This window comes from Glycine soja, chromosome 10 (genome assembly GCF_004193775.1).
Source record: "Glycine soja cultivar W05 chromosome 10, ASM419377v2, whole genome shotgun sequence".
NCBI lineage: Eukaryota > Viridiplantae > Streptophyta > Magnoliopsida > Fabales > Fabaceae > Glycine > Glycine soja.
The window spans coordinates 41,474,001-41,494,242 of NC_041011.1; the positions used below are offsets into that span (position 1 = coordinate 41,474,001).

General features: G+C 35.6%; 2 protein-coding genes across 3 annotated transcripts; one reads left to right on the forward strand and one right to left on the reverse strand.

Moving 5' to 3' along the window:
• The first annotated feature begins 1,110 nt into the window (after positions 1-1,110).
• On the forward strand, positions 1,111-4,747 carry LOC114372167 (leucine-rich repeat receptor-like protein kinase PXL1). The gene is made up of 2 exons (XM_028329603.1): positions 1,111-4,019; positions 4,116-4,747. Exons 1-2 carry the CDS (start codon positions 1,328-1,330, stop codon positions 4,526-4,528), a joined length of 3,105 nt encoding a protein of 1,034 aa, XP_028185404.1. The 5' UTR covers positions 1,111-1,327; the 3' UTR covers positions 4,529-4,747.
• Positions 4,748-5,270: 523 nt separating this feature from the next.
• LOC114372166 (probable inactive ATP-dependent zinc metalloprotease FTSHI 5, chloroplastic) lies at positions 5,271-19,691 on the reverse strand. Of its 2 annotated transcripts, XM_028329600.1 has the most exons (19): positions 18,633-19,690; positions 17,609-18,080; positions 16,088-16,288; positions 15,699-15,992; positions 15,322-15,606; positions 14,569-14,658; positions 14,348-14,479; positions 13,534-13,707; positions 12,664-12,785; positions 12,369-12,570; positions 10,972-11,100; positions 9,928-10,110; positions 9,606-9,725; positions 8,405-8,590; positions 8,211-8,285; positions 7,118-7,177; positions 6,936-7,043; positions 6,063-6,143; positions 5,271-5,610 (listed from the first exon to the last, which is right to left on the reverse strand). In XM_028329600.1, the coding sequence occupies exons 1-19, from the start codon at positions 19,520-19,522 to the stop codon at positions 5,548-5,550; spliced, it is 3,867 nt and encodes a 1,288-aa protein (XP_028185401.1). In that variant the 5' UTR covers positions 19,523-19,690; the 3' UTR covers positions 5,271-5,547. The 2 variants fall into 2 exon arrangements, with proteins under 2 accessions (XP_028185401.1, XP_028185403.1); XM_028329602.1 differs by lacking the exons at positions 5,271-5,610; positions 6,063-6,143 and adding an exon at positions 6,696-6,794 and having other exon boundaries at positions 18,633-19,691.
• Between the last annotated feature and the right edge of the window lie 551 nt (positions 19,692-20,242).

Consider the following 20,242-nt stretch of genomic DNA (forward strand, 5'->3'; position numbering starts at 1 on the left):
TGGATTTATTACATACGGAGTACTAGCAATCCCTTTTTTTATGATTAACTGAATATTATCTATCTATATTAGCTTGTCGTAGATAAATAACTAGTTTAATTTTTAAGTGATTAATGATACAATTTCGCAATAATAAAGCAAAAAAAATGTTAATTGCATGCATTTTTATTATGTCTGACCACTTATGCTAAGTGGTGAAAAATTAATAAAATTCAACTCCTTTTACTTAGTGAAGTCCATCATACAATATTTGCTTAAAAGTTAAAAAAGTGGTATTGTACCATTGGTAATATTTCTCAGTTCACCAATGCATATAAGTATATGACTTTCGTCTTGTTATAATTAGAAGAAGAAAAAAACTATACCCATACCCATCTTATCTTACCTCAAATGGGATATGAAAAACTCAATTTGACTAGGCAAATTCGAGATATAGATGCTCTATTACACATGATAATAATGAATTTATTGCAATAATTAAATTATAAAATTAAACAGATATTATTTTTTAAACTTTCTTTCTTGATCATAACGTTTATTTTTGTGCATTATTTAGTTCAAACTTTACTTTATAATACATAGTATAATTTATTTAAGCAAAAATGTGAAAATGTACAAAACAAAATAAAAGGAGTGGGTGAGGACGGATTCAAGAAAAGGTTTAAAGAGATGAAATCAGGGTTGGGAAAGGCGAAACCTACCCCCACTTCCCTGTGCTGCCACCCCTGAATACAATATCCATTCATGATTTTATATTAAAACATACCTTATCTCAGTAATACTAAGTACTAACATAAGAAATTACTTTTGCATAATTGCCAATATGCTATGGCAATGGACCAATTAAAGTTCAACCAACATTTCTTTAATCATCTGTCTCTCACATAGAAGAGTGAATTATGGGTTTAACAAGTTAATCATTATTTCATTAATGTGCTTACTATTGAACACTGTCTTGAAGTACCTTAAAGAAAAGAAGAGAAAAAAGAACTGCATATGCAAAGTTGTGGAATGCCTAAATAAAGAATATTTGGACAAGGTAAATTACTCACTTCGGTTGACATTATAAGCAGTTCTGGAACACATTCTGTGCATGTTATGATGTCTAGGAGATTTCAAATGAGTCCAAAGATTGACAGTGATCAGTTGCACATGATTAGGTGGTTCAGATCCCAAGTACCCACGTATATATATCCAATAAAATAATTGCCCTTTGGCTTATCATGTATCTGTCACTCATTAGATTAACTATAAACTAATTTGTCCCTCAGAACTTCCTAGTTCCTATAACCTTCCCTTCCGTCCCCTTCATTCCTTGTTCCCTGCTATGAAAAATGCAACAAGATTAAGAGGAACCAAAGCAAAGAGAACAACCACCAAAATGCAAAGCCACCTGCTGTTCTTCTTCTATTGTTACATTGGCCTTTCACTTATTTTTACTAAAGCTGCAGCAGATGATGAATTGTCAACTCTTCTCTCAATCAAATCCACTCTCATTGACCCAATGAAGCATCTGAAGGATTGGCAACTACCAAGCAATGTGACACAGCCAGGTTCACCTCATTGTAACTGGACTGGAGTTGGTTGCAACTCTAAAGGCTTTGTAGAGAGTCTTGAACTCTCCAACATGAACCTCAGCGGTCATGTTTCAGACCGCATCCAATCTCTTTCAAGTCTGTCTTCATTCAACATAAGCTGTAACAGATTTTCTTCATCACTGCCCAAATCACTGTCCAACCTCACCTCTCTCAAGAGCTTTGATGTGAGCCAGAACTACTTCACTGGCAGCTTCCCCACTGGTCTTGGAAGAGCTGCAGGCTTGAGATCAATCAATGCATCGAGCAATGAATTTTTGGGTTTTCTTCCTGAGGATATTGGAAATGCAACATTGCTCGAGAGCCTTGATTTTCGAGGGAGCTACTTTGTGAGTCCAATCCCCAGGAGTTTCAAGAATTTGCAGAAGCTCAAGTTTCTAGGCCTTTCAGGCAATAACTTCACAGGGAAGATTCCAGGATATCTCGGGGAACTCGCTTTTCTAGAGACATTGATTATAGGATACAATTTGTTTGAAGGTGAGATCCCTGCAGAGTTTGGCAACCTCACCAGTCTTCAATACCTTGACTTGGCTGTAGGCAGTCTAAGTGGACAAATACCAGCTGAATTGGGTAAGCTGACAAAACTCACCACAATTTATATGTACCATAACAACTTCACAGGAAAAATTCCACCTCAACTTGGCAACATTACTTCTCTAGCATTTTTGGACCTCTCTGACAATCAGATCTCTGGAGAGATTCCAGAAGAACTTGCTAAATTGGAAAACCTGAAGCTCTTAAATCTGATGACCAACAAATTAACTGGTCCAGTACCAGAGAAGCTTGGTGAATGGAAAAATTTACAGGTGCTTGAGCTATGGAAAAATTCTTTTCATGGTCCTTTGCCACACAACCTTGGACAGAACTCTCCTTTGCAGTGGTTGGATGTATCCTCCAACTCACTATCCGGGGAGATCCCTCCAGGTTTGTGTACTACAGGCAATCTCACTAAACTAATCCTTTTTAACAATTCCTTCACTGGTTTCATTCCAAGTGGACTTGCAAACTGTTCATCTTTGGTACGTGTTCGGATTCAGAACAATCTTATTTCTGGAACTATTCCAGTTGGCTTTGGAAGCCTCCTTGGCCTTCAACGGATGGAGTTGGCAAAGAACAACCTCACTGGGAAAATTCCTACTGATATTACCTCATCCACATCACTCTCTTTCATTGATGTATCTTGGAACCACCTTCAGTCCTCTCTACCCTCAGATATTCTTTCTATTCCATCCCTTCAAACCTTCATTGCCTCTCATAACAATTTTGGAGGAAATATCCCAGATGAGTTCCAGGACTGTCCATCTCTCTCTGTGCTGGATCTTTCAAACACCCATATATCCGGCACAATCCCTGAAAGCATTGCTTCTAGTAAAAAATTAGTCAACCTTAACCTTCGAAATAACCACTTGACAGGAGAAATCCCAAAATCGATCACAAACATGCCCACCTTATCTGTTCTTGACCTGTCCAATAATTCACTGACTGGTAGGATACCCGAAAATTTTGGCAACTCCCCAGCTTTGGAAATGCTTAACCTGTCCTATAACAAACTTGAGGGTCCAGTACCCTCAAATGGGATGTTGGTGACTATAAATCCTAATGATCTTATCGGCAATGAGGGTCTTTGTGGAGGCATTCTCCATCCATGTTCTCCAAGTTTTGCTGTGACAAGCCATCGAAGGAGCTCACATATCAGACACATCATTATTGGTTTTGTGACTGGCATTTCAGTGATTTTAGCTCTTGGTGCAGTATATTTTGGTGGCAGATGTTTATACAAGAGATGGCACTTGTATAACAATTTCTTCCATGATAGGTTCCAGCAAAGCAATGAGGATTGGCCCTGGAGGTTAGTAGCATTCCAGAGGATCACCATCACTAGTAGTGACATCCTTGCATGTATAAAGGAATCAAATGTCATAGGCATGGGGGGCACTGGTATTGTCTACAAAGCTGAAATCCATAGACCTCACATTACTGTAGCAGTAAAGAAACTATGGAGGTCACGGACAGACATAGAAGATGGCAATGATGTGTTGAGAGAAGTGGAACTCCTAGGGAGACTTAGGCACAGGAATATTGTTAGGCTGTTGGGGTATGTACACAATGAAAGGAATGTGATGATGGTTTACGAGTACATGCCTAACGGGAATCTCGGAACAGCACTGCATGGTGAACAATCTGCAAGGTTGCTTGTTGACTGGGTCTCAAGATACAACATAGCTCTTGGTGTTGCACAAGGGCTTAACTATCTCCACCATGATTGCCACCCACCAGTTATTCACAGGGATATCAAGTCTAACAACATACTCCTTGATGCAAATTTAGAGGCAAGAATAGCAGATTTCGGGTTGGCAAGGATGATGATTCAAAAGAATGAGACAGTTTCCATGGTGGCTGGATCATATGGATACATTGCACCAGGTTAGTACTTAGCTCTCGTTATTTAGAAGTTCATTTACGCATTATGTTGTGCAAGCAAAAGATGATTAACATCATGCTTATGTCTTTGGGTTTTAGAATATGGATACACTCTGAAGGTTGACGAGAAGATTGACATATACAGCTACGGAGTGGTGCTTTTGGAGCTCCTAACTGGCAAAACGCCTTTAGACCCTTCGTTTGAAGAATCAATTGACATAGTCGAATGGATAAGGAAGAAGAAAAGCAGCAAAGCCTTGGTAGAAGCACTGGATCCTGCTATAGCTAGTCAGTGCAAACATGTCCAAGAAGAGATGCTGCTTGTACTCCGGATTGCTCTTCTGTGTACTGCAAAGCTTCCCAAGGAAAGACCACCCATGAGAGACATCATCACAATGCTTGGAGAGGCAAAGCCAAGAAGGAAAAGTGTTTGCCATAATGGGGGACAAGACACCAGTAGCGTGGAAAAGCCAACGATCTTTACCACCTCCCCAGTAATCAGTCTTTTGTGACAAGTTGTTTAGTAATTAGCAATATATTTTGAATTTTGAATTCCCTTAACCTCTGAATTGGACGTCTGCTTTGCCTACGTCGACCAAATTTTTATCAAATAGTAATACATGTATTCTAGATAACATTTTGTTTCTTTCCTTTTCAATTGAGGAAGAAACGGTGATTTTTATAATCATAATCAATTCATCCTCAATAAAAGTAGCCAAAATGTGCATAAAGACTGTATAATGAGTAATCGACTATAACACCATTTAATTACCGTTTGCCATCTCAGCAAAGACATCTCTAGCATTTGCAAACTTTTTTTCCGGCCATTTTCCAATTTCCACTGTTAACACGATTATTCTCTTTCACAATTGTCTTACTGCACCGATAGTTTCTCAGCTCAATATTCTTTCTTCGCTAGTTATTTATAGTTATACCTTTTTAACTAGTTCAATTGTCGCATACTAAATGGCGGAAGAAAGAGCTTCGATGCCTACCATGTGGCAGCGAGACAAGAAAACAACTCCATAACAAAAATTAAGCTGCACTCAGTTCGAAGTTGTAAAATTTTCTAAAATAAAAAAGCGAAAGATTATCTAACTTTGTTGTTTTTTCTTCCAATTCTGAATGTGTCCTTATAGATACTCCGAGTTAATCCAAATAATATGGAAGAAAATGCAATCACAACCATTACATACAGTTCCGCTGCTAAGTTCATGTCTTCAAAGTAAGAAAAGTAAGTTAATCAAGCAGAAGTGTACAAGATAAGAAGTACAATGACATTAAATTAAACTATTCGTGTTACAATGGTAAGGAAAAAATATTGGGATCTGGCTGACATCAAGAAAGGAAGACCAAGAAGGAAAACTGTTATCTCTTCTCATCCCAACAAATACGAGCATGATATTAGTGTATCCTGTATCCTAAACTATACACATTTATCCAAGTACAAATGAACAGATTGCCCTCCAAAAAACAAAAAGAACAGGAGTCTCACCTCAAATTGTCCCATATCCAATACTATCCCATTAATCTAGGATGCTAATAGAGCACTTCCTGATGCATTTCCTCTTTCAAGGAAGCTGCCAGATGTTGGCTGGAAAACAGTAACGGAAACAGTAGTGAGATTGGTCCATATGTACAGAGCAATTGGAATACTGGCTAAACTATACGTAAAATACAAGTCATTATAAATAAAATTATATGTTTGCATACAAAATTTAAAATATCATTGTACATATGGATGCGGGTTTGAAAACTCAGGTTGACATGCAATTCAATCCATAATAACACTACAATACATCCGAAGAACCCATAGGCTAAACCCAACTGCTACCAATAAAACCAAAACCTTGTAAAAGTTAATATTGGCTCCTTTTCATATAAAGTGACAAGGTAAAGTAGGAAAACAAGAGTATACACTCCAGTAAGATTGCCAGAATAACTGGAAGATCCAGAGTATTCAGAATAAAGTTCTTAAAACTGAATTTCAAAATTTTACTCATTCAATCAATTCTTTCAACTCATTTAGAGATAATACTCATATACCTCACTAGCTTGAACTTCACCAAGAGTAAACGGCTCTTGCTCCCTGATTACACCGTTATCTTTAGTAATTCTTTCTAAATCCTGCCAGAGGGGTGATCAACCATGTTATGAACAATCAAGAAATAACTTCCATCAGGTTCAACATGAAATAACAGATTGCAAGAGCAAAATGTGTGGGTGGGGGGCAGTAGAGCCATATATCCCTAATTAGACGAACACCAAGTGAACTCATTGCACAGGCACTTCAATATAACTGGAATTTTGATATGATACATTACTGCTACTTTCAGTATTTTAAGCACAACATAATGAATATTTATAATCAAGAGATCAGACAAATTTTGATAATAACTATACAAATGGAACCAACTGTTCATTGAACATATATTTTAGTATATTAGTTAATTAAAAATATTTAGATAAACTAAAAGAATGTATCTTATGAGTAACACGGGTTGGTTAATACTCCCACCAAATATAAAAAAATTGGATTTAGCAAAATAAATAAATAAAACCAGACTTAAAAGTACTGTATCATGTCTTGCAGACCTCAATAATAGATTTCAGAAAGGGGTTAAGAGATTGCAAAAACCACGTAAGATCAAGAAATTAGGCTTTCAGATGGGTAATTTTTCCTATATCCATAAAAACAGACCTTCGTAGGGGTCAGAATGAATCACAATTTGTGGTAAATAATTTAGTCACTGCATTCTCTGTATTTGGAATGACATACTGAAATTACAACAAAAATGTGCACTTTCATCAAAATTTGGAAAATACATGCTCATGTTCTTTAAGATATTAAAAGAATTTGTATGGCATACAAGTAGACAAAATACTAAATACAGCATCTCAAACACCAACACTCATTACCTTTCCAGTCAAAATTTCAAACTCGAGTAATTCCTCCACAATCTTTTCAAGTACAAGGCGGTTTTTCTGCAGGATTTCTCTTGCTTTGAGATATGCCAAATCAAACATCTAGGAATATCACAAAAGATTACATTAGATCTTTCTGTATAAAAGAAGTTAAACTTCTATTAACATATGGCTACCTTTTCAACTTTAGCTGCCATCACATATTCATGGTCATCCCCCATGCTTAATGCCGTAACCTATGTCAACAAAAAAAAAAACATAAGAAAAGACCTACAATATACTAATATTAAAAAACCAAGGCCAATAAACATTTCTCCTTTATTATGCAGTTGGTACAGAAACCTTCCATTTGTTCATTTGATCATAACTCCCTCAAGATAGAGTTTTGCTTATCAGATTCAAAAGGCAGTGCTCTCTACTCATGAGGGGGGAGGGGGGGCAGATTAAAGAATCACAATCTCCGCCAATATTCTGAAAACTGGACTGCTTAGTACTAGCCAAACCAGAAGAGTAAGCGGTTCACAGATCATGGTTAAATGTGTGTGAGGGGATCAGTTGACACTGTAGAAAGGTATGAAACACTTATACCATCCAATAACTCTTCACAAAAAGTGGTTTTCGTCAATAAAACCATGGAGCTATAAGGGACTATCATTATTCATGCCCATCTTACACCAAATTATGAAAAATATAAATGACAATAAAGTATGCTGGTATTTTCATTTACTTGAAAAGTATGTTGCACCTTAGTTTTTAGACATCTTAATGGCACATGAAAAAATATTAGATTAATGAGATATTTGACAAACAAGTAATGCATGACACGTCTATATGTGGCAATTAAATCATGGATTCACCAAATTTCACATGGAGCTTGAAGCATTCAGAATTTGTGGACTACATTAGTTCAATCTCAGATTCCACAACACCTAGCTCTTTTGGGAGATTGTCTATCTATCATTTTATGTTATTTTTCCTCATTTATAAGTTGGGCAGCACTTGCTCAACTAGCAGCACTTGCTCAACTAGCAGTTCAACAAATTATTTTCATTCAAAAAATAATAATCTTCTTAACCATCTTGAATATTAATATATTATTAACGCCATTTGAGAAACACAGACACGTTAGTGACGTGCTATGTTAAAAGTAAGCTTCAAGCAACACCCTACTAAATAATTCAATCTAACTTTTCAATGCCACACAATCAACATGGAAAAAAAAAAACAATTCAACAATAGTAGTTAAGATGCATGTAAAAAGGTCTATACCGCATTACTACGGTAATATATTGCAGGACTGTCATCAGGTCCCCACCCATACTGAATGACCATTCGTGTAGCTATCTGTTTTAAAGAAAACAATGATCAGAATTTTATACTTGCAACATTTTTTGGCTAATATTATTATTTCAAGGAAATTATAATATAAAAAAAAGCAGATATTAAGTAAAATATAAACCAACCTCTTGTGCCTGCTGTATCTCAGATGTAGAAAGTAAGTTTTCTTCCCCAAAAGGAAGTAACATTTGGGATGCAACATAAGAACCAAAACAAAACACAAGCTTCTTTTCAAGATATGATCTTGATTCTGAATTCCCATTGATGGAACCTTCATTTCTTGCTTTTGTGATTTTTGTACATCCTATTCCCTGTACAATTGTCAAGAATCTATCATTAATCAAGTAAATATGACAAATCAACTTTTTTTGGTAATTAAATAAGTCAGTTATATTTTTCCTCTATTGGCCTTTAATAACAGAACTGTAACAATGACTAGTAATTAAGTTTGGAGAATACAGGCTAGCAATAGGCTTCATATAGAGCCACTTTGTCAAAAATCAGGTTACTGTAGTCTTTATTAAGTTGGTATACAGCAAAATCACAACATAAAGGGACAGGCCACTTCTAGTAACAAATGGCAGGCTAGACAACTGAAAGCAAACATAAAAGGTTGGAGTCAAAGATACCATATTTTACAGTTAAAAAATAAATAAATAAGCAATGCTAAAGAAGCATAAAAGGAATGGAGGAAATCCTAGAATAAGAAAGAAGTGTTTTTCTATGGGAGTCTTTAAATTTAAAGGTCACAGTATATATAGAATACAAAAGCCAGCTCTTATCAGAAATACTTCATTTCCCAAAAATTCTGCTACGGAATTTACGCTTCCAAAATCATTATATATAAATACATACATATATATATACATACATACACACACACACACACACACACACACATATATATATATATATATATATATATATATTGCTAAATATTTGCATTCAAAGCATTGGCTAGTCAAAGAATGCTACAAAACATTCTTTAATACACTCTTCACTATTGAGTGAAACTCATGTGGGTCCCACTAAATAAAGAACAAAAGTACTGAAATGGAGGCCGGGACCCACATCATTTAGTAAACCTCACATGAATTTTACCCAATAATCAGTGTGTTGAAGAATGTGTTGCCAGTAATCAGTATTTGTCTTGGCCAGTTACTCCAGATTATATACTTATAATGTAGATCTCATGGCATTCAATCATCATCACTTGATGGGGCAATAGCAAATTAGCAATAACAAAAGCCAAAGTTAGATAACTAGAAAGCATTGCTATAATATTGCCAGGTTACATATAGCAGACCAGGAATGAGTATGACTAACCTGCCAGGATAGAGGTTCAAGCCAAAGATTATCAACATCATCAAAATTTGGTAATAAAAGAGCAGTAAGACCACGACCAGCTGCCCAGACAGCATGTGGGAACTTGGTTTCCCTCGTCCACTGAACAACAAATAAACTTCATTTAGTTATTTTTTGTAGCAAGTCAATTATTTTTCAACTTCTGAAATAGAAAATACTCAGACTGCAACTACGTTCAAATAAATGGAAGAACAAACTCAGTGATTATACATATGAAAATAAGTATAAGGCAAAGTTGTGCTTTGACCACATAATAAGCATTATGCAGATAATAGTTTCTTACATCAAGTGGAGGGCTCAAATACTCTATCCCATTGCTTATTTGCCCATATGGCTCCATCAAATCAACAACATTCTGCAGATCTTCTTTTGTCAATGTCAGTCCAAGATGATTCACCAATCCTTTGCTAAACTTATTGAAAATTTTGGTCTTCCGCAGCCATTGTGGAATCATAGAACTGAAAGTCTAAGCAAAAATAATAAATATATTTCATTTCATACAGGAAAAACTATATGAATATTAAATTAAATACACACAAAATAAGGCTGTATAAAGAAAGTGATCCATAGCAGTCTCCAGATAACAAAAAGTAGAAAGAACAGTTATGCGATAATATTTTTTTTTTTTGGTGAAGCAGGATACTCCTCAGCCAAAAGCCAAAGACTAATCCTTCGAGGTACTGAGATCCATTTAAGGGGTTGACCTCTCCCAACAAATGTTTTTCCATACACACGGGTTAGGGATCGAACCCATGACCACATGTTTAAGGGACAAATGCAATAATGTTTTCAATTTGCTTATTTGTTGTACTTCTCGTCGAAAATTAAATAAATGGAAATTTGTGAGAGAGAGCGAGAGAGAGAGAATGACGTGTCAAATGAAGAATTATTCATTATCAGATTATCTTATTACTATAAACAAACCTAAGAATCATTTCCTCTTAACTTGAGAAGGCAATTCACGAGAACTAACTCCTGTTGTGTTACCCATACCCATGGACATAATAGTGTATATCAGATGTCTCTCTTGGAGTCTTCTGGAGACTACCAGTTCTGTTAGTCAGTTGGACATAACCTTCAGTTATTCTGACAGCTGTTACAGCTGTCAGTTAGTTAGACTGCCCAGTTTGTTACACAAACCACCTGTACTCTATAAATAGTTAAATACTGTATCATTTCTCTTGAGACATATGAATAAATAATATTTATATCACTTTGTCTATCTAAATTCTCTCTATCTAAAATATATTAGGCCCAACACAGAAAAGTTTAACTTTTCCTATTCTAGTTATTGTGAAAAAAAGTAACACAATTAGCAAATTCTTACCGCAAACAAACCACAGTAGTCCATCAATTCATCTGTGTCCAGTACTTTGCTCCGGAAGGCACTTCCTTCCAAAGCCATTGGAACAATTTTTAATTCGATAGGTCGTAAAAGAGCTGTCTTCTCAGCAACCTGAAAATGAACAGCTTTTTGAGTCCAAAGGTAGGAACAAGCATTAATTACAACCAAAGACCTTAACAAGGCTTGATTAATTATTTTAAATGTTATAGGCCAGTTATGTAATTGGTGCAACAGTTATCTGAGTGGTTTTTATTTTAAATGTTATAGGACACTTATATGATAGGTGTGCCAGTTATCTGATTGGTTTTTCTTTGTTGTAGGGCATTTATTAATTTGTGGAATATAGAGTATAGATATAGGAAAGTAGAACAGTTAGAGGGGGTACGTGTGGTTTATTGTTTTCTGCAGTGTTGAAGGAGGAGACTCCTTATTAGGGCAATCGCGTGGGTGAGCAATTCAGTAATTCAGACTCTGGTTTTATTCCAGAATTGTTATAAATAAAATTGAGCCACTTGTTGTCCCATCTCTTGAGTCTAACATATCGTAGTAAGAGAAAAGAATTCTAGGGAAACAATAAACACCAAGAAAAAACTAGGCCTCAACAATGGCATATTACAAGCAAGAGCTCATTTCTATTGATAAGAGAAAACAAAATTTTAAACTAGATGTACTAACCTAAGAAAATTGGATCTTCAGGTGTGTTTTATGCATGTAATTTTGAGTCTCTAACTCACTATCTTGATATCATCAAAAGATCTGTCTTGACAAGCATATCTAGAATTCAAAAGCCCCCTAGAGGGTCAAATTTTTTGTTTGGACATTGTTATTTTCTAATGATTAATACAAATGACAGTTGCTGTAGATTCACAGGCATCACACACACTCCCAAAATCTATGTGTATTCTAGTTCAGAAACAGCAGACTACTTATTTTTACAATGTAAGGCAGCTACTTTCTAATCAAAAAATCTTTTGGGTTTCTTGGTAGGCACTGGGGATTGGGCATGTCCTGCTCTTTGGAGTAATTTCAAAAAGGTTTTCAGTAAGAACAGTGAGAGGATTAAACCTTTTAGTAATGTAAATATGTGGTTCTTAGGTGTATTTAGTTGGAGCAAAATGCTCACACTTTCAACAGTGTCCTTCTTCCCTTACACTTGTTAAAGCATGGGATTTTATTTATTACTTTTTTTTGTGCTCTACTCATGGTTCATTTCCAATATATAGAGACTGAGCAGTCTTACTGCATTGAACATGTTTCATATTCTTTGTTGTACCTTGCTTTTCTCTTTTGTGGGATGTCTTATCCTCCCCCTAGTTGAACTTTCACTGTTTTCTGGGGGGAAAAAGTGTTCTATTTAAAAAAGAGAAAGTAGGATAAACCTTTTTCCAGTCAACGTAATCAATAAACTGATCATCCATGGTTTCTTTTGCAGACAAGTACAATATTTTTTCTCTCTCAGCTTGTGTCGGTCTTTGAAGATGAAATATTCTATCCATGCGACCTGGCCTCTGCAAGGCCTCATCAATTTGCTTGAGATTTCTAGTAGTAGCCATCAAAACAACCCCATCTTGTTTCTCAAATCTGCATAGTATAACAACCAGTTGTCAGTTATTACTTACATAAGAACATATCTTCATTCTCAGACAGTCAAAAGAAGCAAAAACTACAGATTACCCATCAAGTTCCACAAGCAGTTGATTGATGAAAGTTTCATGGTCTTGATTTTTGGTATGAATATATGTACCACGTACACCAGCAAACAGGTCAAAATCCTCCACAAATATTATCACAGGAGCCTACAAATAGCAACAAACAAATCAGGAGAAGAGGAGACATAATCTAGGACTCAAAAGATCAACAAAGTCATTCAACCAGTCAAGTATACAGCATGGATAAATAGAAACCAAGTTTAAAAAAATACACAAATAAATAAAACAGGACATGAAATCTGGGAGAAGTGGTTCACTGTCCAAACGGTTTGACCAGTGGTCCAACCAGAAAAATAAAAAGGAAAAATAGATGAGAAATAGCAAAACATTATGTAAAACGTATGTAAAAAAAATTAACATACAAACTCATATTTTTAAAATAAAAATTACATAATGATTTGTGAAAGAATTCAAAATACGAATATTTTATTATTATTTCTGGATTCCGGTTCAACCTGTCTTTGACCAGGTTTGGGAGGTAACCAAACCAAAAGTGGGGCCAGTTAGTGATTGGCCAGCCATTCCAGTCCAGTTCCAAGAATGCTGGCATGAACATACATATAAACATAATTTGAGTATTTGACTAATATAACTACCAGAACAAATGTATAACAAATTGACTGAATTCATTGTATCATGGCACAGTAACAACAAAGGCCAAATGAAACTGAACCATATGAATTATGAAGTTCATTTTAGTAGATATCTAGACCATTTTTTTAATCTTGTGAACTATACTTATGATTAATAACTTGTTTTACTCAATTATAAAGATATAAACTGTGAAAGATAAGAAGATAGAAAATAAATATTAAAGTGGTTTAAAGAAGATAACCAGATCTCTTGCTGTCTGAAACAATTCACGAACATTGGAGGCACTTTGTCCAACCCACAGCCCAGCCTCCAATTGTTGGGCCTTAATTTCAACAACGGGCACCTTAGCCTCAGCAGCTATAGCCAATGCTAGAGATGTCTTACCTGTACCCCTCTCGCCTACAATAAGAACACCCTGCAATATAGAAAACAGTTCCTAGGAGTTGATATAGGTATTTTCAAACCAAAGTGCATGAGACATTAGTTATACGATGAACAGTTCAGCAAAATGTTAGAAACATGGTCAACTACAAGTTTACATTGTTATGAAATGAGTTATTAGAATTAAGAACAAATTATGTCTAATTCAACTCAAAAGCTAGCTCAAAAAGGGAGGATTGCCAAAGACTGGACATCAAGAGTGAAGTTTGAAGGATTGGACATCTATAAAATGGCCCAACACCAAGAGCAGGGTGAGCTAAGGATGGAAGAAGGTGACTTAATTTTTTTTCCCATTTTTCTAATCAGAGGAGGGGATGGGGGATTTTGCTTGTTGAGTGAAAGAAAGCTAATAAGAATTATTAACTTAAAATCCCATAGCTTTTCTCACCCTTAATTGAAACAAATAAATAGGGTTAACTTAAGTATGTTCGGGTAATTTCAAGGTTTCTTCTATTGAAAAAAAAAAAAAATCTCCATGCATCAATTTTCAAGGGAGCGGGAAGAACCTAAAAATTGATAGGAAAATTACATCACAATTTTGCAAGAATATATTAGAATTAAAAAAATAAAAACAATGCCTTGTCAAGTTAAAAAATCTTCATGCAATATCATACCCGAGGTGCCCGCGCACCCATTTCTTGAAATGCCTTTGGATTTTGTAAAAATGTGACAACTTCATTGATTTCCTCTTTCATAGACTCAATGCTAGCAAAGTTTTTCAATGGAATTGGTGGTTTCTTCACCCTCTGCAGAACAACTACAAGTATCAGTTTTTTCCTAGATGAGAGTATTATCCAGTATTAAAACAGAAAATAAACAATTCTAGAGTTTTAACCTTCATCTGTTCAAAAGCGGTCTTTATGGGATCAACGCCATCCTTTCTCCTCTGCTTGATTTTTTTCAATTTTTGAGAAATGTAATACTTCTGCAAGATAGCCATAAAAAAGAGTAATAATATTTAATTAAAAGTTCCACCATGGTAACATAAGATCTGTATACAGGACATCATTCCATCTAACAGAAGTAAATTAATGAAAGCAACAACTAGTGGTGCGATCAAAATTTTATGTATACATGAGTGCGTTCAAGCTACCTGAAGCAGTTCTGAACTAGTGATATAACACAAGACTTATTGAACATTTTCAGAATTGAAATAATTCAATAATCCTATGATGTATCACCACCAAAAGTAAAACCTACATTCTTATCAACATAAGCCAGTAGACTTTTTATATCACAAATTAGAAGGATTTGTTTAAAACCCGAAGCTAATTAAATTCAAATAAACGCAACTTTACTATCAGTCCAGTGAGCTAAATTCGAATATAGCCTCCAAAAAGATAGTGAGTGGTTTCAGCAATACTTTTTAAGACTTTCATTTTCAACAGAAAAAATCAGTTTAAATAGGGTGTATAATACTACTGTGACACACTGGCATGATATAATACCACAATACAGTGAAATAAGTGGTAGCCAATAAACTAGGAGTAGAATTTTAGAAATTCTCCAAACAATGATAAGATAACCATCAGAAAATTATGCAGAAATTTCAAAATAACATGCACAAGATGCAAGAACAAACTTATACCACTCGCCGCAACTTCTGCATATTCGGATCTCTTCGCAAAGGCCCAAACCCAAGAAGACTAGGAAGTCTTCTCCTTGTAAATTTCAAAACATGAAACAAAACAAACCCATATATAGCAGCTCTGACGAAAAACCAAAAAAACCATGGAACTTCTTCATCATCATCTGTTGTTGTTTGTCTGGATCTAAAATTCAATTCTGCTTCTGACTGCCATTTCAAGTACCATGTGGAGTCAACTGTCTGATATATTTCCTCTGGCCAAGCCATCCCCAATTGTATCCTCACCTGTATCATAATGACAACAAAGGTTTAACAAATTTATCATTTAAAACCAAACACCTGAATTAGCAAATGGCAAGTTCTGAATTCAACAATACCGGGTAAGGGACTAAAAGTTCCACAATAGGAAACACTATCACCACCATTATGTCATCAGTTGTATCCTTAATATTCTTAAAGATCCAATTTCTCGCATTCATGACAACTCCAGAATTCCACAAGCCACTCAAAATCCCATGAGACACTCTTAAAATCAATAGAAACTGTTGGCGGATATTCAATTCTGAGAAAGGAATCCACATCAGATGAACCGCTGTTGGAATACCACAGGCAAGCATTTTCATATACAGCCCATCAAATCCCCCCAAATCTTCAAAAAGCATTTCATATTCCTGAAAAAAGAAAGCATATTTAATAATCACCATACAAGAAATAAAGCCAAAAATTGATTTCTCAATAAGAAATAGAATATATATACAGCTACAACCTTTATGTCTACATAAAATTCTTCATCCTCCCCCTTTAATGCAATATACATGGCACCCCAGTCATGCCTAATGCGGACATGCTCTATTAGCTTTTTCGAGACAGCATAAGGAACAGCCACAGGATCAATCTCCCATCTACTCTTCTCTTCATTGTACCAAGTCCTTGACACTACTCTGTCACGGTCCAAAAGAATTCTTTCCTGCAATGGACAAGCAGTAAGTAGTGAAAGGAAAACAGTAATTCCTGATGACAAACAACAACAATCAAGCCTTTTGTAAAATTGTCAAGCCTGATGACAAACAGTAATGCCTATCTAGACTACTTCAAGTCTGATATCGGAACCATGTGTTTGGCACCATTAATTGTAAAATTTTGTACCTCTGGTACTCATCTAATACAAAGTATATATTTTTTCCGAGCAAAAAAAAAATCAAGCCTTTTCCCACTTAATGCCTGATAACAGAAAGCAACAAAAAGTTCAAATCCAACTACGTGCACAAAAACATGTGAACAATAATATATCCATCATCAACACCTCACACACAGACACATAAAATTTTGATTTTATGGTACTCTATTGACATGTAGAGAAAAGGCACACGACAAGATCCACTGCAACATACAAGATATCTATTTAGCAAGATAAAGACTACTAATAATTATCAAACAAGGGAATCAATTGCATCTCAATTTGACCTGTTCAATGCCTTTCTAGTGAGTTAGCAGTATTTATGATACATTTGTGTTTCTACAATTCCAAAGAATCATTCAAAGAAGATACAAAATCAATAAACCCTTAACCACCACTTCTGATGAGTAAATAATACTGTTTTATTTTGTTTTGTGCATGTAAAGTTCTCTCAAAATTTGCATCCATAATCACTGGTACAATACTTGGTTATGATCCCTTAGTTATGATTTGATGCCATATGCCAATAACATTACTTACAATGTCCTTGGAGAAACCAGACATCAAATGTTAAAATAACAAACTCAATGATTTAAAGTCTGAAGCCATTATAAGGTCCTTTACTATCTAAATTATCAAATAAAAACAATTGAAATCTACAAGCATGCATAATAAACATATTGATGGGACTAGAGAGTCTAAAAATCCACCTATTTGGAAGGTATACTCTATGAGGGGACATAGGATGTAGAAATCTGATCATGTGGCAGTTGTGGTATGACAGTTATGCATTTAATTATGCAGGATGGTTGCATAATAGTTATGTATTTAACTCTGCAGGACAGTTAATCGGCAGTTGTGTGTTTAACAATGCAGTATAGTTATGTAGCACTTATGTATCCCTAGTATATTATGTGAGTAGAGTTAAGAGGAAGTTTGGACAGAGTGCAATCTTTGTAGGAGTCTCAACTCTGAGACAGCATTCTTGCTGTAGTTTCTGTAAAAATCTGTGTTTAATCATAATAAACATCAATTTTTATTGGTATTCTATCACATATATTATGCAGTTTATGCATCAATATAGATACACATGGAAAAGTGAAATGGAACCTGTCTTTCAGCCACATATTGTCTGCCAAACTCTGCATCCTTAATTAAATTCTGTTTTAAATTTGCCTTGGCTTCTTCACGCCATTTCTTCCAACCATGGTACAGATGGAGACCAACAGCTTTGGGAAGCACAACCTCCTTATTTCCAAACATCCACTTTAACTCAACTTCGGGAAAACCCTTAACCACCTCTTCTTCAGGTGAATAAATAATACTGCGTTTTTCCTTGCCAAACTTCTTCATTTTTTTTCTTATCTGAGCCTCTAAATTCCTTTGCTTCTCCCTAGAGTCTTTAAGACTTCTTGTTAAGCATTGGGCAAAATTAATAGAGTCTTCATGAAAGAATGGCCCAAGATCTTCGACATCCAAAATACTAGGAAGAATTATTTGTTCTGCTTGTTTTCTATGAACAGTTTCCAAATCTTTCTGAATGACAGATTTCGAGAGCCTGGTAACTGAGCCAGTAGGCAAACTGCAACCACATGACAAGATGATTGCAAAATGACACACAATTTCAAATGCACCATACCAAAACCAAATTGCATGACAGAACATTATGCAACCAATAAAGTTATTGCATGACAACAATGTTATATGGCTTTATTTGTAAGATGCACCAATTCAAAAATAATTTCAAGAGATAAGTCTCATCCCTGTCAAAATTTAACGGCAATTTCCCTCTTCTATTAAGTCCCTCGGCCAGGTAAAATCAAACACAAAAAAACAATAACAAAATAAATTAATAATAGTATGAAGAGGCTCCAAGCAACAAAAATTCACAAATGGTAGAGAAGTTACACCCTAAAAATTCTAACAACCGTCCTTAACTACTACATTTTACTCAAGTGACACAAAATCCTCACCCACATGCTATCCTACCATAACCTCCTCACTCACCTAATTATGCAGACAAAACCAGAACATAAAATTGCACTCAGAATCATCGATTATTAACGAATGCACAAATAAACAAACACATCACAATACAAAAACGCTTTGATTCAAATTATCAAGGAAATGTGACCTTTTGAAGTCCTTATTTTTTACTTCCCGTTTAAACCTCTCCACCAGCTGCTCGCACTCCCTCTCTATGAAATTGATTTCCCTCACTCCATAACTCAATGCCACAGTCTCCTCCCTCGAAATCCTGTCCTCGATCTCCCCAACTCTCTCCCACACACCATTGTACTCATCCTCCATCACTCCCACACTCTCCTCCAACTCCTTCATCCTCGCATTCTCATTCTCCTTCTCGTTCGCGGCCACCTTCGCCTTCAACTTATCGTATTCCGCCATTGCATTCAATATCTCGCCGACGATCTCCCCGGACCGTTTCCACAGCGCCTTCCTCTCCCTCCTGAGCCTCTTCAGCGCCGGGTAGAGCCTCCCGTTAATCTCTTTCCGCATCTCTTCCTTCTTCGATTTCACGGCCTCCAGCGCCGCCTCCGCCTCGCTCACGTCACCATTCCCGTTCCGAACCTCGTCCACGGTTTTCAACAGAAACGATACCGTCTCAAGTAGCCTATCGGTGCAGTCTGAGTACTGGTGACTCTTGGCTCTCTCTTTCTCCTCGGTGCCTCTCTTTGCCCAATAAGTCCATGGAGCTGCAATTGCGAATGCAGGAGGAGGAGCGTGGAATGCACCGAGCGCGGAGAAACCAACGGCGAAGCAGAACAATGCGCGAACGAGGTGTTTCGAGAAAACGTCGTCGTTCGGGGAGGGTGTGGGTGTGGGTGTGGACTTTGCGGCGAAGGTGATTGGTGGAGTGAGGGTGATGGGAGCGAGTAAGAGTGGGGTTCGTGGTGTTCGGCGGGGGTTGTTGGAGATGAATGTTCGGTTTGGAATGGGACGAATGGAAGTGAAAAGTGGACGCTGGGGGAAATGAAGTGGTGAGTGAAGTGGAGAAGAAGTCATGGTTGAGTTTAGGGAAGAGGAGTGAGAGAGGAAGAGATAGACATTGAAATTGAATTGAATGAAGTAAGAGATTATCTATCCTACCACCAGAGCTGCTGCAACAGCATCGGAGGGGATGGATAGTAAGATAGATGGGTTATAGAAATAAACTAGATTGCTGGTACAAGGTCATCTAGGTCAGTTACTTGAACGGTGTCTGATTATTGTTATAAACAATGTGTTTAATTCTTACTAATAAAAAAAAAATTACTAGTACATTAGTGAGTAATCAGTGTAGAAATTTTTTACACTATTTTGCTTTGTCTCTTCTTCTTTTCTTTTTTTTTTTTGTTGATGTTGAGATAGTATTAAAAATTAAATTATTTTAATAATTAATTTGTATGAAACTTATGGATAATTAATCGTATGAATTATATGAATTGTCAATTCATATAACCTCAAAAATTAAATAAATTTTATTTTTAATATTTTTTTATAAATTTGGTTATATTTTTTAATATATTTGTATAAATATTATTACATTAACTAGTTTATGCAAGTATATAGAATATGAAAATTTAGATATAAATTTTCATATATATGCTTATAAATTTTAATGTAATATATTAGTATATGTAATAAAAATAATTATAAATCTGTGTGATAGTATATGTTTATATTTATTGATATATCTATAAACTTATTTAGTGTAGAAGATTTTAAAATAAATTTGAACACATG